Below are 24,120 nucleotides of genomic sequence, written 5' to 3'. Positions count from 1 at the left end.
CTGGCGTGGAATTCCAGGCACAGGCTGACGGAGCCCTGCTCTCCCCTTCCTTTCCAACCAATACTCTTGCCAGAATTCAGATGAAAGCGAATGACCTTCCAGTTTTGTTTTTCACTCTGGCTTCTTACTGAGTAGCTGGCAATTTCCTGAACATAGGATGTTTAGTATAATAAACTACCAAACATCTACACTAGCGTTGGCCCATAGAACTTCCAATGAAGGAATTTTTCTTTATCAGCCAACCAAATGTGGCTACTAAGCACCTGAAATGGATCAAGGGGACTGGGGAACGGAATTTTACATTTTAAGTAATTTTAATGAACTTAAATGTAAACAGCCATGTTGCTATGGCTGTTGCTATGGACAGTGCAGGTCTCAATATTTTACTGTATATCTTACCTTTCTGCTTCTTCTGATACATATTAGAAATTATCTATATCTCTCTGGGCAGTATTCTATTTTATGTTATTTTATTTTATTTTTTAAAGATTTTTTGATGTGGACCATTTTTAAAGTCTTTATTGAATTTGTTACAATGTTGCTTCTGTTTTATGTTTTGGTTTTTTGGCTGCAGGCCACGTGGGATCCTAGCTCCCTGACCAGGGATCGAACCCACATCCCCTGCAATGGAAGGCGAAGTTTTAACCACTGGACCGCCAGGTAAGTCCCTGTTTTCTTTTCATCTTGACTCACATTTTTTTTCACTTCTCTGGTTCGTCAATTCCCCTAACACATATGGGTTCATTGAGAAACCCTGAACACACATTTTATAAAACATTTCTAGTATGAAATATTCTGCCCGGTGGTTCCATACCTAGCGGAATTCCACAGGAACTGACATTTCCAGACTACCCACTCCCCAGTGGTTTTCTTAGTCTCAGAATGTTCATGAAAATAGTTGGAAGGTTTGTTTTTGGCTCAGAAGTCGCAGACAGACATAAGGAAACCACCCCCATCCATTATTCCTTTGCAACGATCAGCCCTCCTGTTACCCTCCCTTGCTTCAGGGGCACCTGTGCTAGCTCTGAATTCCCTGTCCTAACACTTCAGTGCTGCTCAAATGCCCAGGTTAACACTCCCACCTAGTTTACTAAATGCCCTGGCATCGACTTCCTCATTATACCCACTGGCTGGGATGAAGCGGTCTGAGGCTGTCGGCAGTCTTTCCGCCAGTTATTTGCTCCTGAAAACTACCTCCTTCCTATTTGTTAGACCACATGATTCCATGCAGGTGGTTGTCAACGTGTGGTCCCTGGACATGTTAGGAATGCAAATTCTCAGGCCCAATCCCAGAACCTACTGAGTCACAAGTTCTGGGGCAGGGCCGGGAATTCTTTAACGAGGTGATGTTGATGCACTGAAGTCTGAGAACCACTACATTAGGATTGCAAAATGGTGATCTTGAAATTCTATCATTCCTTATTCATCTGCGGAATTCCTCTGTAAAGTTCCCTGATCAACTAGGTTATCGTGAATTGCAATTTGTAGAAAAAAGGCAGAATAATCATTTCATCATTTTCCTTTAATTGTCCATTTTCAGTGTCAGGGTTAGTGCCCTAGTTACTTTCAAGAGTGACCAATTGTATTTCTTGTTCGGTTATTTTGGCTTTCTAAAACTATCATTATGAATTCAGTTTTTAATATATTCCATCTGTTTCAATCAGATATGGCCATTGTTGTTTGGATTGGTAAACATCCAAAAGCTTACCATCATACTTTCTCTGCAAAGCTGTGGGAAACAGGGACTGAGACACTGTGGTGGGAATGCAGAATGTCACAGCCCTTTTGAAGAGAACTTACCAGCATCTAACAAAACGACAAGTGCATTTGCCCTCTGACCCAGCAACCCTACTTCTAGAAATCCACTTCTAAGAAACTGGCTAAGAAAATGACTTCACAGTTACTCACTGTGGCATCAACACAAATGTCCTGCCAGGGGACAAGGTACGCTCATGCAGTGGAGGAGGACTCGGCCGTAGGACGAGTGATTAGGAAGGACCTCCAGGATATGCAGGCAAGGGGCAGGGCCGTCTGTCTAACACAACAGAAATACATACTTGCTTTCTGTTTTCTTAGGACACCGACTAGAAAGAAAAACAACAGTGGGTCCTGCAGAGGAGAGAGAGGGGAGCATGAGGGACAGTTACGGAGCTGAGCTCTGAACACAACAGGCTTTGAAATCATGTCAATGCTTTACATAGTTACAAACTTTAAATTTTTAAAGGCAATCCCTAAACTAGAAAAATAGAATCTGAAATGAATGAACTCAATTGCTTCGGACTGGATTCTACAGAAGCCGACCCTGAGACAAGAACTTGGAAGGTGGCCCCAAGCAGCATCTGCATGGAGGTGGAAAAGGAAGAAACCCATTTGCACCCACATCAGTTTCATTTAGTATTCGGTCATTTAAATACTTCAGGACACACGTTCACACATTAAACCATTTGCTTCCTAAGAAGTAGGAGGAAACGTTTGTTTTCTTCATTTGCTGTCAGGCACCAAAATGCATTTTCACTTAAACATACATTGCAGCAAAATTTCTGGATGTTGATGCAACAGAATAAAAAGATAGTCACGTTTTATATTTCAGGTCAACAAATATGCCTCAGGTCAAACAGTATGATTTTAAAGGAACTTGGAAATAAACGCAAGTTTATAACTTATGTTTCATCTAAGAATTGCGCCGTTTTATTATTTCTCAAGAATGAAGCAGGGACAAAGGCAAGCCGAACACTTCCTGGCTGTTGATTACTGGCAAGCTGCTGGCCTCTGGTAGGAATCTCTGTCAAGTGGCATCCTCAGTCACTCGAGGACAGTTTAAGAGGGCAGTTACAGTATGAACACGTGCATGAGTTACTGTACATAATTACAAGAGCTGGTAAACTCCGGTCCCCTCAGTAGGAGCGGGTGGCTGGGGGGACAGTGGCGCAGTCAGCCTCGTTCAAAGTTCTGTCGATTACGGGTCTGTACTCCAGGGAGACCTAAAAAGGAAGAGTCGGTGATGAGTTAGTGCACAGAAACGTACAAACAACCCTCTTGGATGTTTTTGGAAAATTAACCATAAAAGCAGATTTGCAGACAAACAGGAACTTAAAAACAAAGGTATGCACGGGAACATTTTTCAATAACAAACTCGGGACTGACTATGGAAATCCATGTATGGAATACAGCAATTAAAATAACACTGTACCAAATTCTCAATGCTTTAAAACTTAAACCGAAAATGCTCAAAAAGTAGGTGAACCCTTGTATGTACTGTTATCCTTTATCCGTAAATTATGTTTGTATTTGCAGTTTTTCCTACTTCTAAGTGAACGATTCTATATACATACGAAACTTGAAATATTTCAAAATGGTAATAAAAGATCTCTCTGATTGGTGAGCTTATAAATGTTAATTTTCTTCATTCTTCTTGTACTTTCTACACTTTCTAAAATGAGCATGTATTTCTTTTACAAGCATAAAAAAACCCAAACACTGGGCTTCCCTGGTGGCGCAGTGGTTGAGAATCTGCCAGCTAATGCAGGGGACACGGGTTCGAGCCCTGGTCTGGGAAGATCCCACATGCCGCGGAGCAACTAGGCCCGTGAGCCACAGCTACTGAGCCTGCGCGTCTGGAGCCTGTGCTCCACAAGAAGAGAGGCCGCGATAGTGAGAGGCCCGCGCACTGTGATGAAGAGTGGCCCCCGCTTGCCACAGCTAGAGAAAGCCCTCGCACAGACACGAAGACCCAACATAGCCAAAAATAAATAAATAAATTTAAAAAAAAAAAAAAAAAACCCAAACACTACAAAATTAGGCTTGTATTATGTGGATCGTCTAACTATACACTGTCAGAAAAGGGCCTACATGAAGAACTATGAAAATTGCTGTCTGCCTGTAGTAAACAATCCCACTAGGCATTCTAGAAGTATGAGGACACAGCATACCTTCTGTAAATCCAGATAGACAATTAAGACTATTCCTTAGGGAGCTCTGAAAAGCTTACATTTTACATCTTAATTATTTCTGAGTCTTAATGCCGAGCAGAATGGCCAAATGGGTGAGTCATGCTTTGCTGGGGTAAGACCGACGGGGCCCCACTGCTCTCTCAGCTGGTGGTTTCCAGGACCCTGCCAGCCCCTTGCCCCTCCCAACTTGTTCCCTGCCCAGGGAAGCTAAGGGCTGAACAGCATCCCCTGGGCTTCCCTGGGGCTGCGTCCAGGTGGTCCAGTCAAAGGGACGGGTGGGGAGGGGAGGGGAGGGGAGGGGTGTCTTCCCGCCCCACCCCCATCCTTGCCTGCAGCTCTCTGTGGGCTCAGAACCTCCATCTCCCCCGCTACAGCAGGCCTCTGGCGCTGGCCCACCCCTGCCCAGCACCAGCGCAGTGGGGGCGGCCCTTATGGACCACCCGCCCACGCAGGGTTCTGCTTCCAGGCAGGAGCCTGACCGCGTCTTTTCAGTGTTGTCTCAAATCTGTCCACAGCCCAGTTAAACCCACGCTGCTTCTCCCAGTTCACCAAATGCTGACCGGCGTAACCCGAGCGACAGCCCACGCGCCATCGCAAACATGAGCAGACCCCGCTCCCCACATACCTTCCCAGTCCTGATGTCCACGGAGGAGAGCGTGTGCTTCCTCCAGTGCTCCTCAAATGGCTTCCTGTGCTGCCCCTGGATGGGCTTGGAGTAATCGTACTCGTCAACCCGCTCCTGAGGCCACAGAAAGGAAGTTTATTTCGGACAGTGCCGTCAACAAACATTCTACACAGCAAAACCAGAAAACGTGGCAAAACACAGCAAACTCATTAAAAAGATACACGAGACTAGTCTGACATTAATTCCCCGGATCCCACTCAACAAGGAGGTCTCCACCGGCAAAGCGCACCTCGTGCAGAGCCAGGACCTTCCCGGTCCAAGCACGTCTCCTCTACAATCCCCACTGAAACCACGTGGGCAGATCTGACCTGGAAGAGCCCATGGCCAAGAACATGCGCCACTGAGCACCACGCGCAAAGGAGGGCCACGAGACTCGGGATCCCTCGGCCAGTGGCCAGTCCTCTAGACGCACCCATGGGCCCTCACTGATGACCTGTCAGTCCTCTGGACGTAGAGATGAGCCCCTCACTCTGCGCTGGCCCAGCCTAGGGCCCCCTCCCCTTTATTCATCCCATCTCCACCACAGCAGTCTGACAAGGTCAGGCCCCGAGCAGCACAGCTGGGCAGCAGGCTGCAGCACAGTGGGACCCAGAGCTCCACTTCTGCATTTTCTCTCTACAACTAGCAGATGGGTGTTGGAATTAAACTGATCTTTTATGCACTTAAAAATTTATCAAATACTTTTCCTGTCTTTTTGCTCTGTACTCTTGCAGAGTTTGACTTTTTCTTTCAGCCTTTTTTATTTAAATGTTCTAATTTTAGCAATTATATTAATTTTTCAAAATTTTTTAAAGAGAAGCTGAATGCTGCTAAGGAATATCTTGCACGTGGTAACAGATAAGACACACAAAAGCCTCTTCAAATAAAACCCAAAACATCCAACTACTTGGCAGTTTCTGCTGAGTGAGGCCAGGCCTCTTGCCTGGGGCAATGGGGCAGGGAACACTCCCTCACGTGCCTCCGGCTCTGCCTGCACATGTGCAGTGACCGTCTCAGCCGCAGAACCAACCACGGGCTCTGGGAGAGGCTTCTGTCCTTGGTGCACAGGACTGAGTGTGCTCACCAACCTCCTCCTCTAACCAAGCACTCAGCAACTGGAATCCAGCTCCAATCAGTGTCTCGTGGTGGATCGAAATCCAGTTCTTCTTGCTCAGCCGCTAGCTGAGCCACCCAAACACTGTCCCGGACCAAAGCCTCTGTGTCCACCACAGGAAAGCAGCTCAGCTCCTGCTAATGTGCTCCATCCTTAACTTGACCGCCCCCCAAACAACCCCTTCCGTGAAAATCTCAACTACCACGTGCCGGGTACTCTTTTCTGCAGAATCTGATAAGTGAGCTCTGCATAAAACCCAGTTCATGAAAACAACGGTGATCCAAGATGAGGTTCTATAACCCTTTCCCAAACCAGAGGTGGGTCTGAAACAATGAGTTACTCATCATTTCAAGTCAGTAAGCGAGCACTTCCAGGCAACAGAACCCGCTGCACGCTAACCTTTGCCCTAATGAGGCTGAGAGATGCAGCAGCAGATACTGATCCAAAGCCAGAAAAAGGTCAGACTAGTACTGAACATGGTGAGAACAAAGGTACGAAGGTTATCAGGAGAGAAAAAGCATTCTTCTCAACTGACCTGTGGGAAATGCAGAGAAAGCGCAGAGAAGTGAATGCAGAGAGTGCAGGGTCAGGGCTGAGCAACGCAGCGGGGAGGGCAGCAGGGAGGGCAGCAGTGCGTGCGGTGGTGGTGGGGGGGCGGGGGTTGGACATGAAGGTGCACCTTGAAATCCTCCCTGGCATGAGCGCCGCGAGACTCCTTCCGGGCCTCTGCTCCGTAAATGGTCTGCAGGGCACAAAGCATCAGGTTCTGCAGCTCCAGGGTCTCCACCAGGTCAGTGTTCCAGACCATTCCTGGGCACGCAAGGCAGCCGTCAAAGACAACAGGATCCAGCCAGTGTCCACTCAGCAAGGACGAGTTACGTCAGCGCTAAACGGGTCGGGCTGCGCCCAGAAGCAGCCCTCCCTGCAGACATCCAGCAACAACCGTACGCAGGGGCCCGAGGAACCACTCACCCCTGTCAAACGTCTTCAGATGCTTTAGATCGCCATAGAGCTTGCTGATCTTCTCACAGCCTTCCTGTAATACGCTTCCCACACGAAACACTGCGGCATGACTTTGCATCGACTGTAATACAAAATATTTGTAAGCTTTTAATCCATGTGGAAAAGCCACGCCAAGAACTGTTAAACCTTCAGGTTTTTCTCCTTATGCATTCATTTTTTGTAAAATATTTATGTAAATAGAAAAACCAGGAAATTCAGACTGTGAGTTTATTACTCTGAATTTTAAAACGAAGTTTCTTTGTTTGTGAGAACTTAAAAAACCTACTCTTTAGGCAACTTCCCAATGTACAATACAGCAACGTTCACTATAGTCGCTATGCGGTACGTTCCATCCCCAGGGCTTGTTTTCATCTGGAGACGTGTACCGTTAGATGCCCTTTCTTCTCCATGCTTCTGTTCCTTCCCTCCTGCGCCTTTCCTTACCATCCCATGAGGCCTCCCCGAAGCCCAGTCTCGTTTGAAGATAGAACCACAGAACCACAGTCCTATGAGAATGGCCATATTCACCTTTTCCCTTTCGGTGGTGTCTGTGTGGATGGCCCAGTGGAACCCTTTCAGGATGCAACTAAAGCAAGGGGCTTCTTTCCAGAAAATGCGCCCACACAGAAATTCTCACAAATAATTTCAAGTGGATAAAGGTCTCATTCATGGACCAGGAATCCCGGTATTAAAACAACTTGATTGATTCCTAGCTGTTTTATTTACTTCTTTATTTTATTTATCTAGAGTAGTCAACTAGTATATATATATATATATTTTTTTTTTGCGGTACGCGGGCCTCTCACTGTTGTGGCCTCTCCCGTTGCGGAGCACAGGCTCCAGACGCGCAGGCTCAGCGGCCATGGCTCACGGGCCCAGCCGCTCCGCGGCATGTGGGATCTTCCCGGACTGGGGCACGAGCCCGTGTCCCCTGCACCGGCAGGCGGACTCTCAACCACTGCGCCACCAGGGAAGCCCAACTAGTATTTTTAATTGACCTAAACCTGTGTTACCTCACGCAGTAGCCACTAACCATGCGTACCTACACTTAAACTGAAATTAAATAAAATTAACTTAGACTGGCCTCATTTCCCATGCTCCACTATCACGTCAGAAATACAGACTGTTCCATCGGACGTGCTGATGCAGGTGACGACGGCTTCTGCACGCCATCCACACTCCCCCTCCTGATCTCATTCAGGGGCATCAAGGGGCCCAGTTTAAAGACATTTCCCAGAGCTGCCGTTAAGTAGGTGTGATGATGGGATTATTCCTCAGCAAGGAGACGTGCTGGGCTTGGGAAGCTCCCAGCTGGGAACCGAGCTTCTCAGACCTTCCACTGTCCCTCCTCCTTCAGGCTGGGATGGAAGACCAGGGCCAGAGACGGTCTGAGGAGGGAAGCCACACCAAACACCCAGCACGTTTGCGAGAAGGCCGAGTCCTGATGCTGCAGAGCTGCTGTGTCTGCCCTGGGCTGCCCTCTCCAGCCTTCAGTGTGGAAAGCACACCCTTTTATCTTACTCAGGCCTGAGCACGCCTCCGTGACTCAGCAACCCCAGTGCAGGGCTACCAGCGCAGCTGGCCTGCTCATCCAGAGCGTGTCCAAGCTCCTACCTTCTGCATGTTCAGCCGTAGTTCCGATGTTCTTATGCTTCCATTGGCAAATCTCAATTTGTCAAGATTCATGACAGATTCTTCCCCAGCATTTGGTTTAATCATGGGAACTTTATCTCCTTTAAAAAAGACAAAAAAAAACAAAAAACCCCACCAAATGTGTATTATACCCTTTCAGGGAGTTTGGAAAATGCATGCATAATCTGAGCTAATATTCCACCTGGACCACTCTACCCCTGAGGAAGCATCTATTGACTTGGGGGCCAAAGAGTAAAAACAAAAAGACAAAATTGCTGGCAAAAAGTTGGTGTCCAATAAGTAATCTTTGAATGAACAAAACAGAAACCCTCTCTTAAGGTCAAAAATTAGATTTATGCAAACAAACCTTGCACTGCTACTCTGTGAAGGAAAAAAACTCCACCTTCCATAGCCATTCTCTCTCGGCCCAACCCCGTTCTGGTTCTCAGACCTGGTAGGGGTGGGGGGTGCCTGGCTGGAGGTATTTAACAGCCTCCTGCTGACCCTGGCCCTGCACCCTCTTACATAAACCTCAAGACCTTCTGTTCTTGCCTTTCTAAAAAGATAAATGCTTTGAGGGTTTTTAAGCTGTTTGGGGATGACATGTTTTTAAATATATTTTCTGTAGAAGGTAACACACGCAGGTGTGAAATACAGAAGACAAAGGTCTGCAGCCACTCTCTCTCCAAGGCGAGACCTGCCCAAGCTCTACTAGGCAGGCGATTTTGCTAGCTTTTGTTTTTAATGCTTTAAAAAACGATCATTCCGTAAAACGGAGCTTTATCCTTAGGTGCACTGTTCTACAAATTTTAACACATGCATAGACTCCTGTAACTATCATGATCAGACTATAGAATTTAAGCATTTTAACATTTAAAACAGTCCTACTTTGGGGAAAGTAGTGGGGCAAACACTTTTCCTCTCCTTTTGTCTTTAAAAACTAAAGCGTAATGAAGGTGTGATACCACTTTTAGTGCAGTTTGCTGGTTTTGACAAGCAGAGCTGCGTCAGCCCCACCGCAAGTGGACCCAGGCCCTGGTGACCACCCACCGTCTCCTGCCCCAGCTTCCATTCTCCAGATGCCACACAAAAAAATCGCACATATGTGGTCCCCTGCGTCTGGATCACACAGCCTGACAAAGATCCACCCGTGCTGCGCGTGTGTGGGCAGTCTGTTCCTTCTTAATGCTGAGTTCCAAAGGTTTTAAATGCGCGCACTGATCCTTCAGATAGAAAAGTATTCTCAAAAAAACGCCCTTTTTCTCTCTGTCAAAGAAAGGGAACCTCAAATTTTCTGCTTTGCTCTGAGAGGTTGCTCCTGGGCTCTGGCTACAGCAGAACGAGCACTAGAGTCGTTGTGGGACTAGCACATGTATCTTTTCCTCGGCAAGTGATTTTAAGTCACCACAAAAGAAAGTCACTGATGGAAATCCGTTCTCTCACTGAGGGGCGACAGCCGTGACCCATCTTCTGCTTTGTCTGCACTAACTTCTCCCTTTCGCCCTTAACAGATTTAGTTATAGTTTGTTTTTAGGATTAATTTTCTCTAAGTACCAAAAAATTATACATTCATTTATACCTGCCATTTAAAACATTTCCTTGGAGATAATTCATACCAGACAAGTAGTATGTGACAAACCCCTATTAAATAACACTTTCCCAACAGTGATTTTTCTGAGAACATAACGACTGCAAAAAAAACTGACTGAAGTTACTCTTCTAACTGCCCCCCCCATCCTGTGTCTAGCCTCAGGTCTCTCACCATAAAAATCTCTGACTTTGTTTCCTCGCTTCCAGGGAGAGAAAACCGGACCCCCGCTACATGACCGCGACGCAAAGCGGCCTGAAACAGCCAGACCACCGGAAGGGGCACGCACCGGGCCTGCAGGACTCCGCGATGCTCCGCGCGCACGCCCGGCCGAAGACAACCAGGTCCAGGAGCGAGTTCGCCCCCAGCCGGTTGGCGCCGTGCACCGAGGCGCAGGCAGCCTCCCCACACGCGTACAGGCCGGGCACGACCTGGTCCTGGCCGTCCACGTGCTTCAGAACCTGGGGAAGAAGACTGAGATTACAGAGGGCGGTCTGCTCAGCCCCACTTCCCTACAGCAGGGGGTCGGAAAAAGGAGAAAAGGTCAAAACTGGGCCTACACCACCTACAGGGAACCCCCGCAGACACTGCGCAGCCCCCTTCCCTGGCCCCCGTGCCGAGGTCAAAGGACCCCAGTCCCACTCCTCACACCCAGCTGCACCTCACCCACCTCCCGATGTGCCCCTGCACACCCGCTCCGACGGCGGGCTCACAGCAGCGGAGCACAACGGGTGGAGGGCCTTAAACGGGGAGGTGGGGGACTGGAGTCTAAGTCACTCTTCCAGCAGTTCCAGCCACTGCCTAGGGAGGACTAAAACCAGGCGACTAAAAAGGTCTCTGTGAGCCACAAACCATCCAAAGGTTTTAACTGTAAAGAACACACAAGTTACACTTGGTAACATACACCCACGTAGGAAAAACTGCAAATGACCTCATGTCCGTGACTGTTTACTAAGAAGGGATGAATCAATTATCAACGGTTACTTGAGGCGTGAACGCAGACACCGCAGCCAAGCCAAGGCCCCTGCCCTGCCTACCAGACTGCCCAGGACTTCTGAGGGAGGCCCTGTGCAAGGGGCCTGCTGTGGCACGGGCTCGGCACCATCACCTGCCCTTTGTAGTTGGTGGGGATGCCACCCATGTTGTAGTGCACGGTGGGAAGCACGGGGATCGGCTCCTTGGTGACGTCCACACCCGCGAAGATCATGGCTGTCTCCGAGATGCCAGGCAGGCGCATAGCCAGCTGTTCAGGGGGGAGGTGGTGCAGCTGCAGGTACACGTGATCCTTCTCAGGGCCACAGCCTCTGGTGAAAAAGGACATCATGCTGTAAGGTCGAGAACAGCAATCCAGAAACCGTGAGGTCACAAAATCCTTGCAGCACATGAGGTTCCGGTTCCACATGCTTTGATCCCGGAGAAAATGTTCCCTTCATTAAGGCCACCTTTTCATGGCGTCTCTTCTCAGCACCCAAGTGCCAGGGTAGACACCAGGTGCTGGGATGCAGCCACGAACACGACGGAAGCCCTGCCCTCACCGGGCTCCCATCTGAGGGTCGGGAGGTGACAATTTGCCACACTCTCCTTGGTGATGCATTACAGGGGTCTTCCACGCCACATGCTCCAAAGAACCACCTGACGTCTCCTTTCTTGTGTGCAAACGTGACGCCTCGCCCCCAGATACTTAACCAGTGTCACCACAGCGGCACGAAGTCAGGCACCGAGGCCTCACGCTGCTTCACTGAGGAACAAACAACCCGCCCACCTTGAGGGCCCCAAGCACCCGGGAGTTCAAGCAGCACACCAGCTGAAGCTCGCACACTGAACTCAGGACAGGGATGTGTCTTCTCCCCCATACTGTCTGCTTCTGTCACACACTCACTCACACACACAAACCACCTGAGATGGACTTGCAGCTCACTGGCTAAGCATCTCAAATGGAGAGATCCTAAACTGACAGACAGCAGTCAGAGGTGACTGCACACAGGCCTCCGGGATGGGCGGGGTGCTGACCTCACACAGAAGCCCCCCAGCCTGCGCTGAAATGCAGACACAAATCAAAGCCACCAGAGGGGCGGGGCGTGCAGACATGCTCGGACCCCTCCGGGGACACGCACACAGACCTTCCTTCACGGATCTCCAGGGTCATGGAGCGGGATACGACGTCCCTGGACGCCAGGTCCTTCGCGACAGGAGCGTAGCGCTCCATGAACCTCTCGCCTTGGCTGTTGACAAGGATGCCTCCCTCTCCACGGCACCCCTCCGTGATGAGACAGCCAGCGCCGTATATGCCTGCAAACAACGAACTGATTAAACACGTATAACCTAAGGACCGCTGGGCCTACATCTCAAATGCAAATGTTTTTCCCAAGACACTTTGGGAGGAGACAGAAAGGGTGTGCAAAGAGCACCGCACTCACGAGCGTAAGAGAGGAAAAGTTAAGGCACGGCACAACGGCGCGGTATGAAAAAAAGCAATGACCAAGCTGCAGAGGAGAAAGGTCGGCTGCGTGGACGACGCAGCTCTGCTCAATACTCCGATTACAACTGTGCTTTAAACTCTCAACATGACCAAGTTTATGTTAAATATCTCGGTTTTAATTGTTACTAAAACCTTATCAGGTGTTAATTGCTGAATGCCCTTTTGCACCGTGGAACTGTGTTGGCTCCTGTAGGTACAGAAACCAGCTTGGAAATTTGGCATATCAAGTAACCAAACAAAACGGCAATGATCACTACAGCCGATGCTTAGGTTGCACCCGCTGTGTACAACTCTAAGTCTCACCACAACCCTGTGGGATGGTCCCCCTCTTCCAAGACAAGCCCACCAATATGATGCTGGGAGACGCAGAGCCCAAATCCAAATCTAGCGGGGAGAGGGGAGCTGCACCCTGATCTCAACTGTCCCCCTACGTAATGAGGACAAGGATGCCCAGCACTGGGTGTTACATGTCCATCAGCGTAGTTTGAAGGCTATCACTTTTATTAGTGCACCAAAGGGTTACCTTGCCTTTAAAACAAGATGCAAATTCCTGTATCTCATCTTTCAGTTTTCCTAGTTTCAGTGGCCATGTCTTCTGGTGGTTTATTTCTCATACGTTGAAAAGGAAGCAAAAGAAATGGAGCTCTAACTATAAAGGGAATTCAGAAGTCTCAGACAAAATATTTTATTGGTTAAAAATAGTAATAAGACTACGACCTAATACTTTTTTTTTACTACTCATCCCTGCCAGGGTCAGAAAGAACATACTGACAGAGCAAAGAGAAAAAAACAGGCCCTGTTCTTTAGTACAGTGGCAGCTCCTCAGCTGACAGATCAGTAAACAACCCAGAAACAAAGTTCAGGATGGGATTCACCAACTCCCCTCCCAGGCCCCCTCCCATGTTCGCGCACTCATCACCCTCACTTGTGGACACCTCAGGGCCCCGCCTGCCGTGCTCTGTCACTATGGCAGCCTGCCACATGTCTGTGCCACTTCTGCACTCAAATACATTCCCTCTGGCTCTACTGACTGAGGCCCTACCATGTGCTGGGCGCTGCGAAGACAGCGGTAAATGAGACAGACCTGCCCCCGCCTCCCGGGGGGAGCTGACACCCTAGTTGAGGGGAGGGACACCGAACAATCACTGCTTCACGTCTGGCTAAGTGCACCGAGACAAGGCGTGGAAGTAAGACGCTGGCCTCCACTGCCTTGGGGGACATAGGGAAGAATCTCCTGGGGAAGTCATGAGTTAGGATGTGAGATATGAGAAAGCAGGTGCACATAACTGCAGAGGAGCCTTCCCACAGGTCCCGAGCACCTGAAAGGCACAAAGAGCCTGATGCCATCCTACCTGTGGGGTGGAACTGAACAAACTCCAGGTCCTGGCAGGGAAGGCCTGCCCTGGTGATCATGGCAGTGCCGTCCCCGGTGCTGGTGTGGGCGGACGTGCAGCTGAAGTAGGTGCGCCCATAGCCTCTGGAAAACAGAGAGGCCGGCAGAGAGGTGACTGCACAAGCGTCCCATCAGGACCTCCTTTCTAATGGACTGCAGTGGACCAAGCAGCCCAGGCAGCACCTCTGTGGATGCATGTCCACACGCTGCCCTGGGCAACCGGGACGGTAGCCTGGGGGGCAGAGAAGGCGCTCTCGCTTGTACCTTAGGGCACTTCTGTGCTATGTAACTGATTTCCCTGATAAAAATGTATAAAATAATAAAACCTAAGAACATTTATGGACGCACTTCTTACAACGGTTAAAATAACAGTATATAAGATGGAATTTACTTATTTTCCTCATGTGAACAAACAGCACTCTTCTACCCCAGAAACCAGCATAAACACAGCATCCCTCAAAGCAAAGGAGACGCTACTCCAGACAGCGTCAGACTCTCCAGGCCTCAGTCTCCCCAAGGGTCCCCCCAGCTATGAACCGCTGACACTTTCTTGCCACCGTGCGGCAGGTGCTGGTGTCGCCCCTCAGGCCCACAGAGCTACCCCTTGCCGGGTGAAGTCACCGCCTGCGCCTCAGCCATTACCCCACGCCACCCCTCTTCTCATTAGAATAAATAAGTTCAGCTTGCCTGCGGACAAGGTGAACACGACTAAGCCAGACTCTTACCCAGTAGCTACAACGGTGTTCTTTGCTCTGATGCGGTGGATGGACCCGTCTTCTATGCACAGAGCAATAACGCCTCGGCACTCCCCGTTCTCCATCAGGAGATCCAAGGCAAAATACTCCACAAAATAGCTGGTATCATATCGCAGAGACTGAAAAGGAAAGAGAAACAACCAAATAAAGGGATCCCGCATTTGCAATTGCACTGTTCAAGCTAACAGATTAGAGACCTTGATCTGGTGTGGGGCACAGGGGTCAGGCGGACCCGAGCGGAACACTGGGTTGGAAAAGGGGCCGCAGACTTCGACCCATGGATGGCAGTGCTGATGCATCGTGTGACAACTCAGCTGTACAAACAACGCACCCCAGAAGAGGATGCCGTACGTGGGACGCCTCTCTGGGCTGTACACAACCCCGGGAGGCGCCAGACAGGCAACACTAACCTCCCCTCAGAGCTGCTGTGAGAGCTGCGCCCGCGGACCACGGGGTCCCGACTCAGACCAGGGTGTACTGCGTGGCGTCTGCTGCCATATGGCCACTTAGTCCAAGTAAAACGAAACGCTCCGCACATTTGTAATGATTATCAATTTAATTTTTTAGAACAGATACTTTCAAATTAACAACTATCAAGTCACTCTACTACTCAAAAAGCGATCCCTGGGCGGACAGGCTGACACGCTGACCTGTCCCCAGGGTGGCCCAGCCGCGTCCCACCACCCTGTGCACCCAGGGCACCTCACCCTTCCATACAAAGTGTGCAGCAGCGAGTGGCCAGTGCGGTCGGCCACGCAGCAGCACCGATGGGCCTGCCCGCCTTTCCCAAACTTGAGGCTCTGGCCACCAAAGGCACGCTGGTAGATCTTCCCATCTTCCGTTCTGCTAAACGGCATGCCGTAATTCTCCAGCTGAGAAACAGAAAAACACCTGGACCTTAACGGGTTCAAGGTGCTCACGGCGAACTCACACTAGAACCTCAACACAAATCGGCAAGCCCAGAACGAACACATTCTACGGAGAGCTCAGCAGCAGAAGAGGGGCGCGTTCCCGCTAGGGCAGCTCGCGCCGACCTGCCGGCTGACCACGCCCACCACAAGCCCTCCCACCTCGGCCAGCCGGCGGGGCGTTACCTCTACCACGGAGGCCGGGGCGTGCTCCGTCATGTAGTGGATGGCATCCTGGTCCCCCAGCCAGTCGGAGCCCTTCACAGTGTCGTAGAAGTGCCACCTCCAGTTGTCCTCCTCCATGTTCCCCAGGGCGGCGTTGATCCCTCCCTGAAACACCAGCGGCCCCGAGAGCTGCAGCAGGCCCACCTCCCCACCGCCTCCTGCCCGGAACCAGACTCGGAACCAGACTCGGAGAGAGCCAGCTACTCGTGGGAGAGGGTCAGTGAGGGATCTCACCGTCCGGCAGCCTCCGAAACTCATCTCCTCCCCCTGCGACCTAGACACAGGGCCCAGTTATGGAACCCCCCAGCCTCAGGCGCAGCGCCCATGAGAGGGGCACAGAGCCCAACCCCTTGGGGCGTTATCTGGAGGGTCGGCGAGGTTCCTCAGACGAGGTTTCTTCCTTACCAAGCCCGGCATGTAAAAGGGATTCAAATCTAATAGCTTCATGACAAACGTTCCCAACGGTACTGGAATGCAGGCGTTAAAGGCAGAAGCGCTTCCTGCCGAGGGCTCAGAACCCCAGCCCCCACCCCCACCCCGAGTCTGCCCCTCAGTCACAGAAATCGCAGTACAGGGACAAACATTAACACCTGTCCACCCCGCCAAATTACAACTGCACGTCTCTTCAGATAATCTTTCTCACAAGGCACGCTCGCTAACTTCCCTCTCTCCCAATTGTTACTCAGTCGTAACTTCTGAGTCAGCACTCTCACTGGAATTTCTTCTCCAGTTGTTGCTGCTGTGCCTCAGTTTCCCAGGTTCTGTTTGGCTACCACTAAACAAGTCACTAGCACAGAGCCAGGAACCCTGGACAGACACGCACGAGTCCCCACACTCCTTCCTTCCTCCCTCCCTCCTCCATCCCCTCCAGTCGTAAACCCAAACACAATCCTGATAAAAAATGTTAAGTACCAGGGCAGCAGAATGTAGAAAACTGGTTTAAAACAATGCAAAAACGAAATGCCTTCCAAAGGGGTTATAGAAATGTATATCCTCACCAGCAATGTAAAAAAATGTGTTTCCCCATAGCCTTGCCAACAGAGTTTTGTCAAACTTGGAGTTTTGCTAATCCAGTAAGTAAAAAATAGTATCTCAATAAATAAATAATACAAAACCACGTGGCCCAGTGCAGGCAAAAATGCTGTTATCCTTCCCCCAATTAAACCTTCTTTTCTCGAGAACCAGCATTCAAGTTAAGCTACCCTTTTCTCATTCTTTTTATTGTATTACTATTGCACTACCTGAAAACTGTATTTTTTGCAATACCCTTCAAAATGATCTGCTTATATCTATTCTTGCTTTTAGGCAATGAATTATCCAAGGATATTTATTACTTATTCTTCAGTTTAAAAAGCAGTTTTCGAACGAAGTGTCTAGGCAGTTTAGTGTGTAAAGAATGTGGCTGGACCCTGAATACAGCTGTTCCAGATGTAACGGTGATGGGAGCTCTTATTGCTTCGTAGAAAGTCACCACATCCTCTGTTGTCTCAATAGGGAAATGTGTTCAAATACCAGAAAAGACGGTCAAACGTGATTGTAGAATACTACCTGCAAACCAGCTGGGCACTACCTACAGTGTGCCTAGAGTGAAAAAACAAAATAATAAAGTCCCATAATTTTCCACCTTACTTTTTCTTCTTCCCTAAATTCAGAGCATTAAAGGCCATTGTTTTCTGTGCTGCAGCTTCACACCATCATCAGAGCTCGTCACCACCACTCGGTCTGCCCTGAGGTTCCGGCAGATACAAAGCGAGCCCACAACAAACTTGTTCACATCGGGTAAGTGCAGTGAAGGAGCTCACACCATGATGGAGGCGGGCATGAGGGGGCATGACCGGAGCAGAAACAGGAGTGACAACAAGGCTCCAGGCAGTGGGGCGGGGGCAGGGTGGGCAGAGACCTCCTGGCGAGGGAGTGCCAAGAGCAGAGGAAGCCCAATGGAGGGCGGCCCACGGCAGGAGGCTGCTGCGGTGGAGCGCCGGGCTGTGCGGTGCCTCGCAAGCACCAAAAGGACGCAGAGAGCCCCTTCTCATACCTGGGCTGCGACAGTGTGTGACCTGGTGGGAAAGAGCTTTGTGACGCAGGCCGTGTTAAACCCTGCTTCAGAAAGGCCAAATGCAGCTCGCAGGCCTGCCCCTCCGGCGCCGACCACCACCGCATCGAATTCATGATCCACTACTGGGTACTGCATAGAAATCTGGAAAAGAAAAATCCCCGTCCATCACTGGTTCAACTAGGCCAGACACTGAGGCTGTGGTTACGGTGAGAGAGAGTGATCGCCACGCCCAGAGGGCCTCCGTCCTGCGCTGGGGCTGCACACCGGGTACAATGCAGCAGTCACAGCCCACGGGGTGGGCTCACCCTCGAACTGAAAGGGGACGGCCAACAGCTCGCATCAACAGCAAGGCACCTACCCCACGGAGCTGGGGCACCACCATTAGTTGAAAGGTCGAAAACTCAAAGTAGGGGACCACAGATGCAGAGGAAAGCAACATCACAAATCCAAATACCAGTTCTAACTACGGTGTTTCTTTGCAATTGTCATTTTTACTTATCTTCTCTTTTTACATTTATACCCATATACATATACAAATCTAAGCTTACAATGTGGTACAGATCATGATTTGAAGCTTCTCATGAAAACACTGCAATGTTGCTTCATTTAGATAAGGACAGTCCACTCGCCTGAGTGACCATCCAGGAACCAAGGACACAAGTCTATTCCAGGTCCATATTGTACTTACGACTGAGAAAGTGCCAACAAGCATTCAGTAACTATTGTGAGCTTGAGATAGAAACTTAGAAGCAAATTTCAGTTTCTTCAACAGAGAGCAGAAGGGCCCCGTAAACACAAAAGAGCCCAAGTTGCTACACGGTCCTCAGCTGAGGAGGGTGTCTGTCACCATCCATTCCAGTAAATAGTGTTCATCTGACATTTGTATTTCATTATTTTTTTACTTAAAGTTTAATCTGGCTTATAGATATGTAAGAGCTACAAACAAAACAATGTTAATATCTGTGCTTATATTTGTACTATAATTATTATTACACTACAAATAATGAGCATGAATGAACATTTTTTAGGTAAAACCTGTGTCACTCAAATACATTAAAACCTGGTATAGAACCCTACTCCGTTAAGTCAAAAAAATCACTTATAAAAAGGTCATGAACTTACTGCATCTGAAACTTTAGCGGACGACCTCTTACTGCCATCAACGGTGAAGTGAAAACCGCGGGCTGCTGTCTGCAACGCTGCTGGCCGCTGCGGAAACACAGACGGAGCACTCAGTGTCCTCACGGAACAGGGCACTTGTAATTAAAACTTCCCTTCTAAGTCGACAACCTTCTTATGTACCCAGGTGCTCCCTTTTTTAAATTAATTTATTTATTTTTGGCTGCGCTGCTGCGCGCGGGCTTTCTCTAGTTGCGGCGAGCAGGGGCTGCTCTTCGTTGCGGTGCGCGGGCTTCTCACTGTGGTGGCTTCTCTTGTTGCGGAGCACGGGCTCTAAGCGTGCAGACTTCAGCAGTTGTGGTTCGCGGGCTCTAGGGTGCAGGCTCAGTAGTTGAGGTGCACAGGCTTAGTTGTTCCACGGCACGTGGGCTCTTCCCAGACCAGGGATCGAACCCGTGTCCCCTGTTTTGGCAGGCGGATTCTTAACCACTGTGCCATCAGGGAAGCCCGCTGGTGCTCCCTTTCACCCAGAAGGCTTACCTGGAACCCTCCACTTAACCTTGAAGGATAAGGCAAGGGCTAAGGACCCAGGGCAGGCCCAGGAGGCGAGGACTGGCACTCCAGCAAAGGCCCTTCTAGGTGAAGTTTGTCTCCAGACAGGACACTGACTCAGGAAATGACAAAAGGCACACTTTCACATTAATTTCTTAATTCATGGTACTTCGTGGAGAATGGAGAAGACATCTGTGTTGCCTAGGTGGCAGTTTCCAGGATCCACCCCAGCCCTCTTCAGACTGGAGCTCCCCTATGAGGCTGTGCGGGTCACAGGCAGCGCGTTGGGAGCAGGTGCTCCAGAGCAGGCTGTCACTGGGTGTGGTGACATCCCTTCCCTGACGACGACGAGAAGATTCGGGCCCAGAGATGCTCCGGGTCCTGCCTCATCACTCTCCATACCTGCGCTAGGTTCAGCCACACCCCTTTACCTGTCACACTCCACGTGCGTTCCCTCTGCTAGGACACCTGTCCCTGGCCAACCTCTACAGCTACAAGCCTCGGCTCAAATGTCCCATCCTACAACCATTTACCCAAGAAAATGGTATTAATGAAATCACAGCCCAGCATGAGAGGCAACCTTCTCCATAGGCTAGCAACGGTCAGCAATTTAGGGAATAAGTTTTTCCATTCTGCTGACTGCATTTTACTAGACCACTGATAAAACAGTCTTAGAAATATTTTAAAGAACAGTTTTGGGAAATAAGTACATTCAACGATGACAAAAGGGATGCCTTCAAGTAGTCTGCAATTGGAAGAGATGTTTCAATTCTGTGGGGAAAAGAAATTACGCTATGAGACAAACGAGTGGGGATTACAGGGAGGAGAACTGCCAAATACAAAATGAACTCCAACTGAGCTGTTTGAAACTGGACAGACTTCGCTGTACGTGAGGGACTCAGGCCGGAGCTGGATGACCGGACAGACTACTTGCGAGGCGCGTCAGAGATGGCTCCCTCTGACCCTGAGGCTGAGTGGTAGCTGACACAAACACTGAGTGTACTTTAATAGCTCCAATTAAAAAGCAGTTTCCTGGGTTTTAAGTAGATCTGAACTGGTAAGAGTCATACTCTTGAATTCTCCATTTGCAATGTTAAGTACGTTTGTTTTTATTGACAAAACCACTCTTTCAGATATGAACTAAAAAAACAAATAATTTTCAGCTGTATTATAATTTTTAAATGGTAAAATCATATTTTAACAAAAAACTAAGAATTGAAACAATTCTAATACAAACGTTCTTGAAAATTTCATAAAGAATAATATAAATACAGCTAATAGTACCAATAAGAACAGTACATTTTGTGATGCCAAATTAAAGTTAAAATAGAAACCGTGAGATTCCCTAAATATTTGTTTCTTCTTTCTAGGATGTTCACACACACACACACCCCTCACACACACGGTTAGCTTAGAAAGCGGTAGCTGCCGTAATGAAATCCTTAACAAATTATCCTATTATCTCTCTGTGGGAAAGAGTAACATTATTTTTTGTGTCTAAATCCAATCTGGGGAGTGATTTTAGAATTTGGAGAGCCCAATTTTAATCCAATTTCTGTCTTTAGATAAAATTTGTATTATGTCACTTATTAATCTAACGTTTTTTGAAGAGAAATTACCAAACATTTCCCACGAGGGTAACGAAAAAGAATGCAGAAATCTACCCAAGGTAGAATTAAAAGAACACAGAGCTCTTAACAGCATAAAAGTACAGGTGACTGAATTAGGAGGCAAAGGAGAGAAAAAGTGAGAAGGGTAGAGATGCTGATGCCCTCCATCCAGCACAGTGGTGCCGGGGGCTGTCCTCACTAACAAAATACACCTGTGAATCATGAACAAGAAACCAATTTGTAAGCACAAGCTACACAATTACAAAAGTAGACAATAAAGGATCTGAAGTGGTTGCATAATTATATTGGGAGAACTGAGGATGTGGGTAGTAGGATGGTTTAAGTGAACTAAATCCTCATTTACCAGCAAAAATCAATGTCTAAACTGGACAAAAATGCACCTGCATACCAGCTAGAGAAATGGAGGTAAACAGCAGGGGCCAATACCAAAAACAATTCAAAATTGATTCCACTGGGGAAAAGGTCTGGGGAAGGAGGTGGTCTTATTCCTTTTCACTTATAAGGGATTCTGTCCTGACATTTTTTTCCCCAACTATGTGTAATTATTTTCACTAAAAATTTAAAGGTTTTTAAAACAGGGATGTTTAAAATACCATTCACATGATTACCAAGGGCAGGCTGTGAGCTGTGGGCCTGGCACGGAGGAGCGCCACACAAAGCTTTCACAGGTTACCTCACTGAATCCTCATTAACCCCACAGAGAAACCGAGTCTCTCCAGGATGCAGGAGCTCTGGACTGGGTCTGGCTGGCTGGCTCCAAATTCTGTACTGTCCCCACCATCTAGGGACCCTTGGGAAAAATCTCTGGGATTCCAAACTAAGATGAATATCCAGGTTGTATGCCAAAACTGAGCCACAACTTTTCAAGTGAACCAGGAAAAACATGGCACAGAATGCAGAACTGAAAACCAGTGGCATTATAATTATCCCAAGAAACAAAACATTACGACAGTGGCCTAAATAATGTAAACCTAGATACACCATTAAAACATACTCAGAATGATACATTCAAAGAGAAGAAGTTGACTTATTCTAGAACAATATCTTGTTGAAAACTGGAAAATCTCATCTGAAGTGAGAAGTGAAGCAACTATTTAAAGTTCTTGGTTTTACTTTCCCTTTGGATTTAACTATCAATACTTTGGAACAGTCTGTAAATTCTGTCAGTGCACTGGGACAACGGAAAAGGAAACAAAGGCAAAATAGGTCTGATAATTTTGTAACTTGAAAGCAGCTGTAAATATGACTTGGAAACACCACAGAATTGAACAAAACGAGATAAAGAAACATTTTGTGGCCTTTATTCCAGTTATCCTCATCCAGGACGCTTTAGGGACACTCCTTGGCTGCAGATCATGAATCCCTTTCTTTCTTTGTTCTGCTAATTTGACGCTTTTGTTCTTGCCAATCTGAAACTCCAATACACGGCTTGTGGACAGATTAACTTCCATAGACGGAAATAATTTCCAAAGCTATCTACATCAGAATAAAAACCTTTAGAAACCCAAGACCATCTTCGGCAGACCTAACCTGTGGTTCAACTTTGCTAACTCGACCTTGCCATCATGTTCACAACCAGCTGAAAATGGGACCGTGGTGAAGATTCAAGGAGACAGTGGAGCACAGTGCTGGCAGCCAACAGCGGGTTCAACCGAGATCACTTCCAATCAAGCCAATAGGAAAGGAGAGGTTTATGCTCCAACTTGTGGTGCGCCGAACTTTACTCTTACTTTCAGCTAAAAGCTCACAGCTGAATTCCTTCCAGCCCGGCTTGTGTAAAGGACAGCAATATTTTCATAAAATGGCGAAGGGCGAGTGGAAGGTGAAGGGTGTCTGCAGGATGGAACAAGGAACTCCCGGCTCCAGTCTGCTCTGAAGACAGACGTGCAGCTCTTCCCCCGTCACCAGCACATTCCACATCTGTCATCTCACCTGACGATAGGGACCCACTCAGAAGTTTGCTCAAGCTTCGGTGACTAAAACTACCGCACTGACCATGGACTTCATTTCCTGCTTGTGAACCCCCTGCTATAGCTGCGTCTTAGAGCCCAAGATTTGGGGGCTGGGGGAACCTCTGCTCAGTAAGAACCAGCAACACATGAAAGCATTTAAAATGCTTTCTGGTGTTGGTAGGTTGTCCAACTAAACCGCCTCACATTTAACATTAACTTTTAATTCCTGTATTTTAAAAAGAAAAAAAATGTGGGTATAATTACAGGCATAAATCAAGTCAACAATGTTTCAACATTGTTGAAAGCCTTGGTTCCCACTGGGACCTTTACTTTGTAATTAAATTACTAACTAGGAGGCTCGAGGAGTTCATGTAAAAGAACCAAATAACTAAACCCTCCAAATTCAGTGCTTCCAATAAAACCCCCAAAAATCGACTCTGAAGGCCTCACCGTCAGGAGTGCAGGGCACACGGTCCAGCAGCCAGGCCTCAGGAAAGCACATCCCGGACCGACCTGAGTGGGGCTAGCGGGACTCCGCAGGGAACACCCAGGAGGACACCCGCCCCGCGTCCGCCCCAGTGGCTTTGCGGTCAGTGCTTAGAGGTCACCGCACAACCCCCAGAAGCAAGGCCGAGCCTAGTGCCGGGGCTCCGCTCGGATCCCACCCGCCCGGGTCCACCGCGATCAGGCCGCCCCGGGCCCGTCCCGCCGTGTGACCTTGGGCAGCAGCGTCCTGGAGCGCGCGCCCGGAGCTGAGCGGGCTGCCTCGGCCGTCGTCCCGGGATCCTGACCGGGTCCTGGAAGGGGAGGGGTCCCGGGCGGCCCGCAGCATAGTGACCTTCACCGCGCCGCAACCCGCCCGGCTGGGACAGAGTCCGGCGGGCCCTCCCCAGCCCGTCCCACCTCGGGGTCGGGGGCGCGGGACCCAGCGTCCGCCCTGCCCCACAAGCAGCGCCAACTCACCGCCCAGGTCAGCGCTAGGCGCCGGGAGCGCAACAGCCGCGACACAACTCCGATCCCCGACATGTCTGCCCTCCGCCACCGTCCCGCCAGTCCCCTCGCGCAGACTGCGCCTGCGCACGTCGCCGCGCCCGGGGCCG

At 49.1% G+C, this 24,120-nt stretch overlaps 1 protein-coding gene across 1 annotated transcript; it reads right to left on the bottom strand.

The window, feature by feature from the left end:
- Positions 1 to 1,559: 1,559 nt before the first annotated feature.
- Positions 1,560 to 24,090, bottom strand: SDHA (succinate dehydrogenase complex flavoprotein subunit A). Its single transcript, XM_060092681.1, has 15 exons — positions 23,984 to 24,090; positions 18,889 to 18,975; positions 17,746 to 17,907; positions 15,672 to 15,815; positions 15,285 to 15,449; positions 14,548 to 14,696; positions 13,782 to 13,906; positions 12,071 to 12,239; positions 11,059 to 11,254; positions 10,240 to 10,411; positions 8,345 to 8,463; positions 6,701 to 6,812; positions 6,408 to 6,538; positions 4,576 to 4,689; positions 1,560 to 2,981 (listed from the first exon to the last, which is right to left on the bottom strand). Exons 1-15 carry the CDS (start codon positions 24,044 to 24,046, stop codon positions 2,895 to 2,897), a joined length of 1,995 nt encoding a protein of 664 aa, XP_059948664.1. The 5' UTR covers positions 24,047 to 24,090; the 3' UTR covers positions 1,560 to 2,894.
- Positions 24,091 to 24,120: the final 30 nt, after the last annotated feature.

Source organism: Mesoplodon densirostris, chromosome 3 (assembly GCF_025265405.1).
Source record: "Mesoplodon densirostris isolate mMesDen1 chromosome 3, mMesDen1 primary haplotype, whole genome shotgun sequence".
Classification (NCBI taxonomy): Eukaryota; Metazoa; Chordata; class Mammalia; order Artiodactyla; family Ziphiidae; genus Mesoplodon; species Mesoplodon densirostris.
This window is presented reverse-complemented; position numbering and strand designations above follow the sequence as displayed.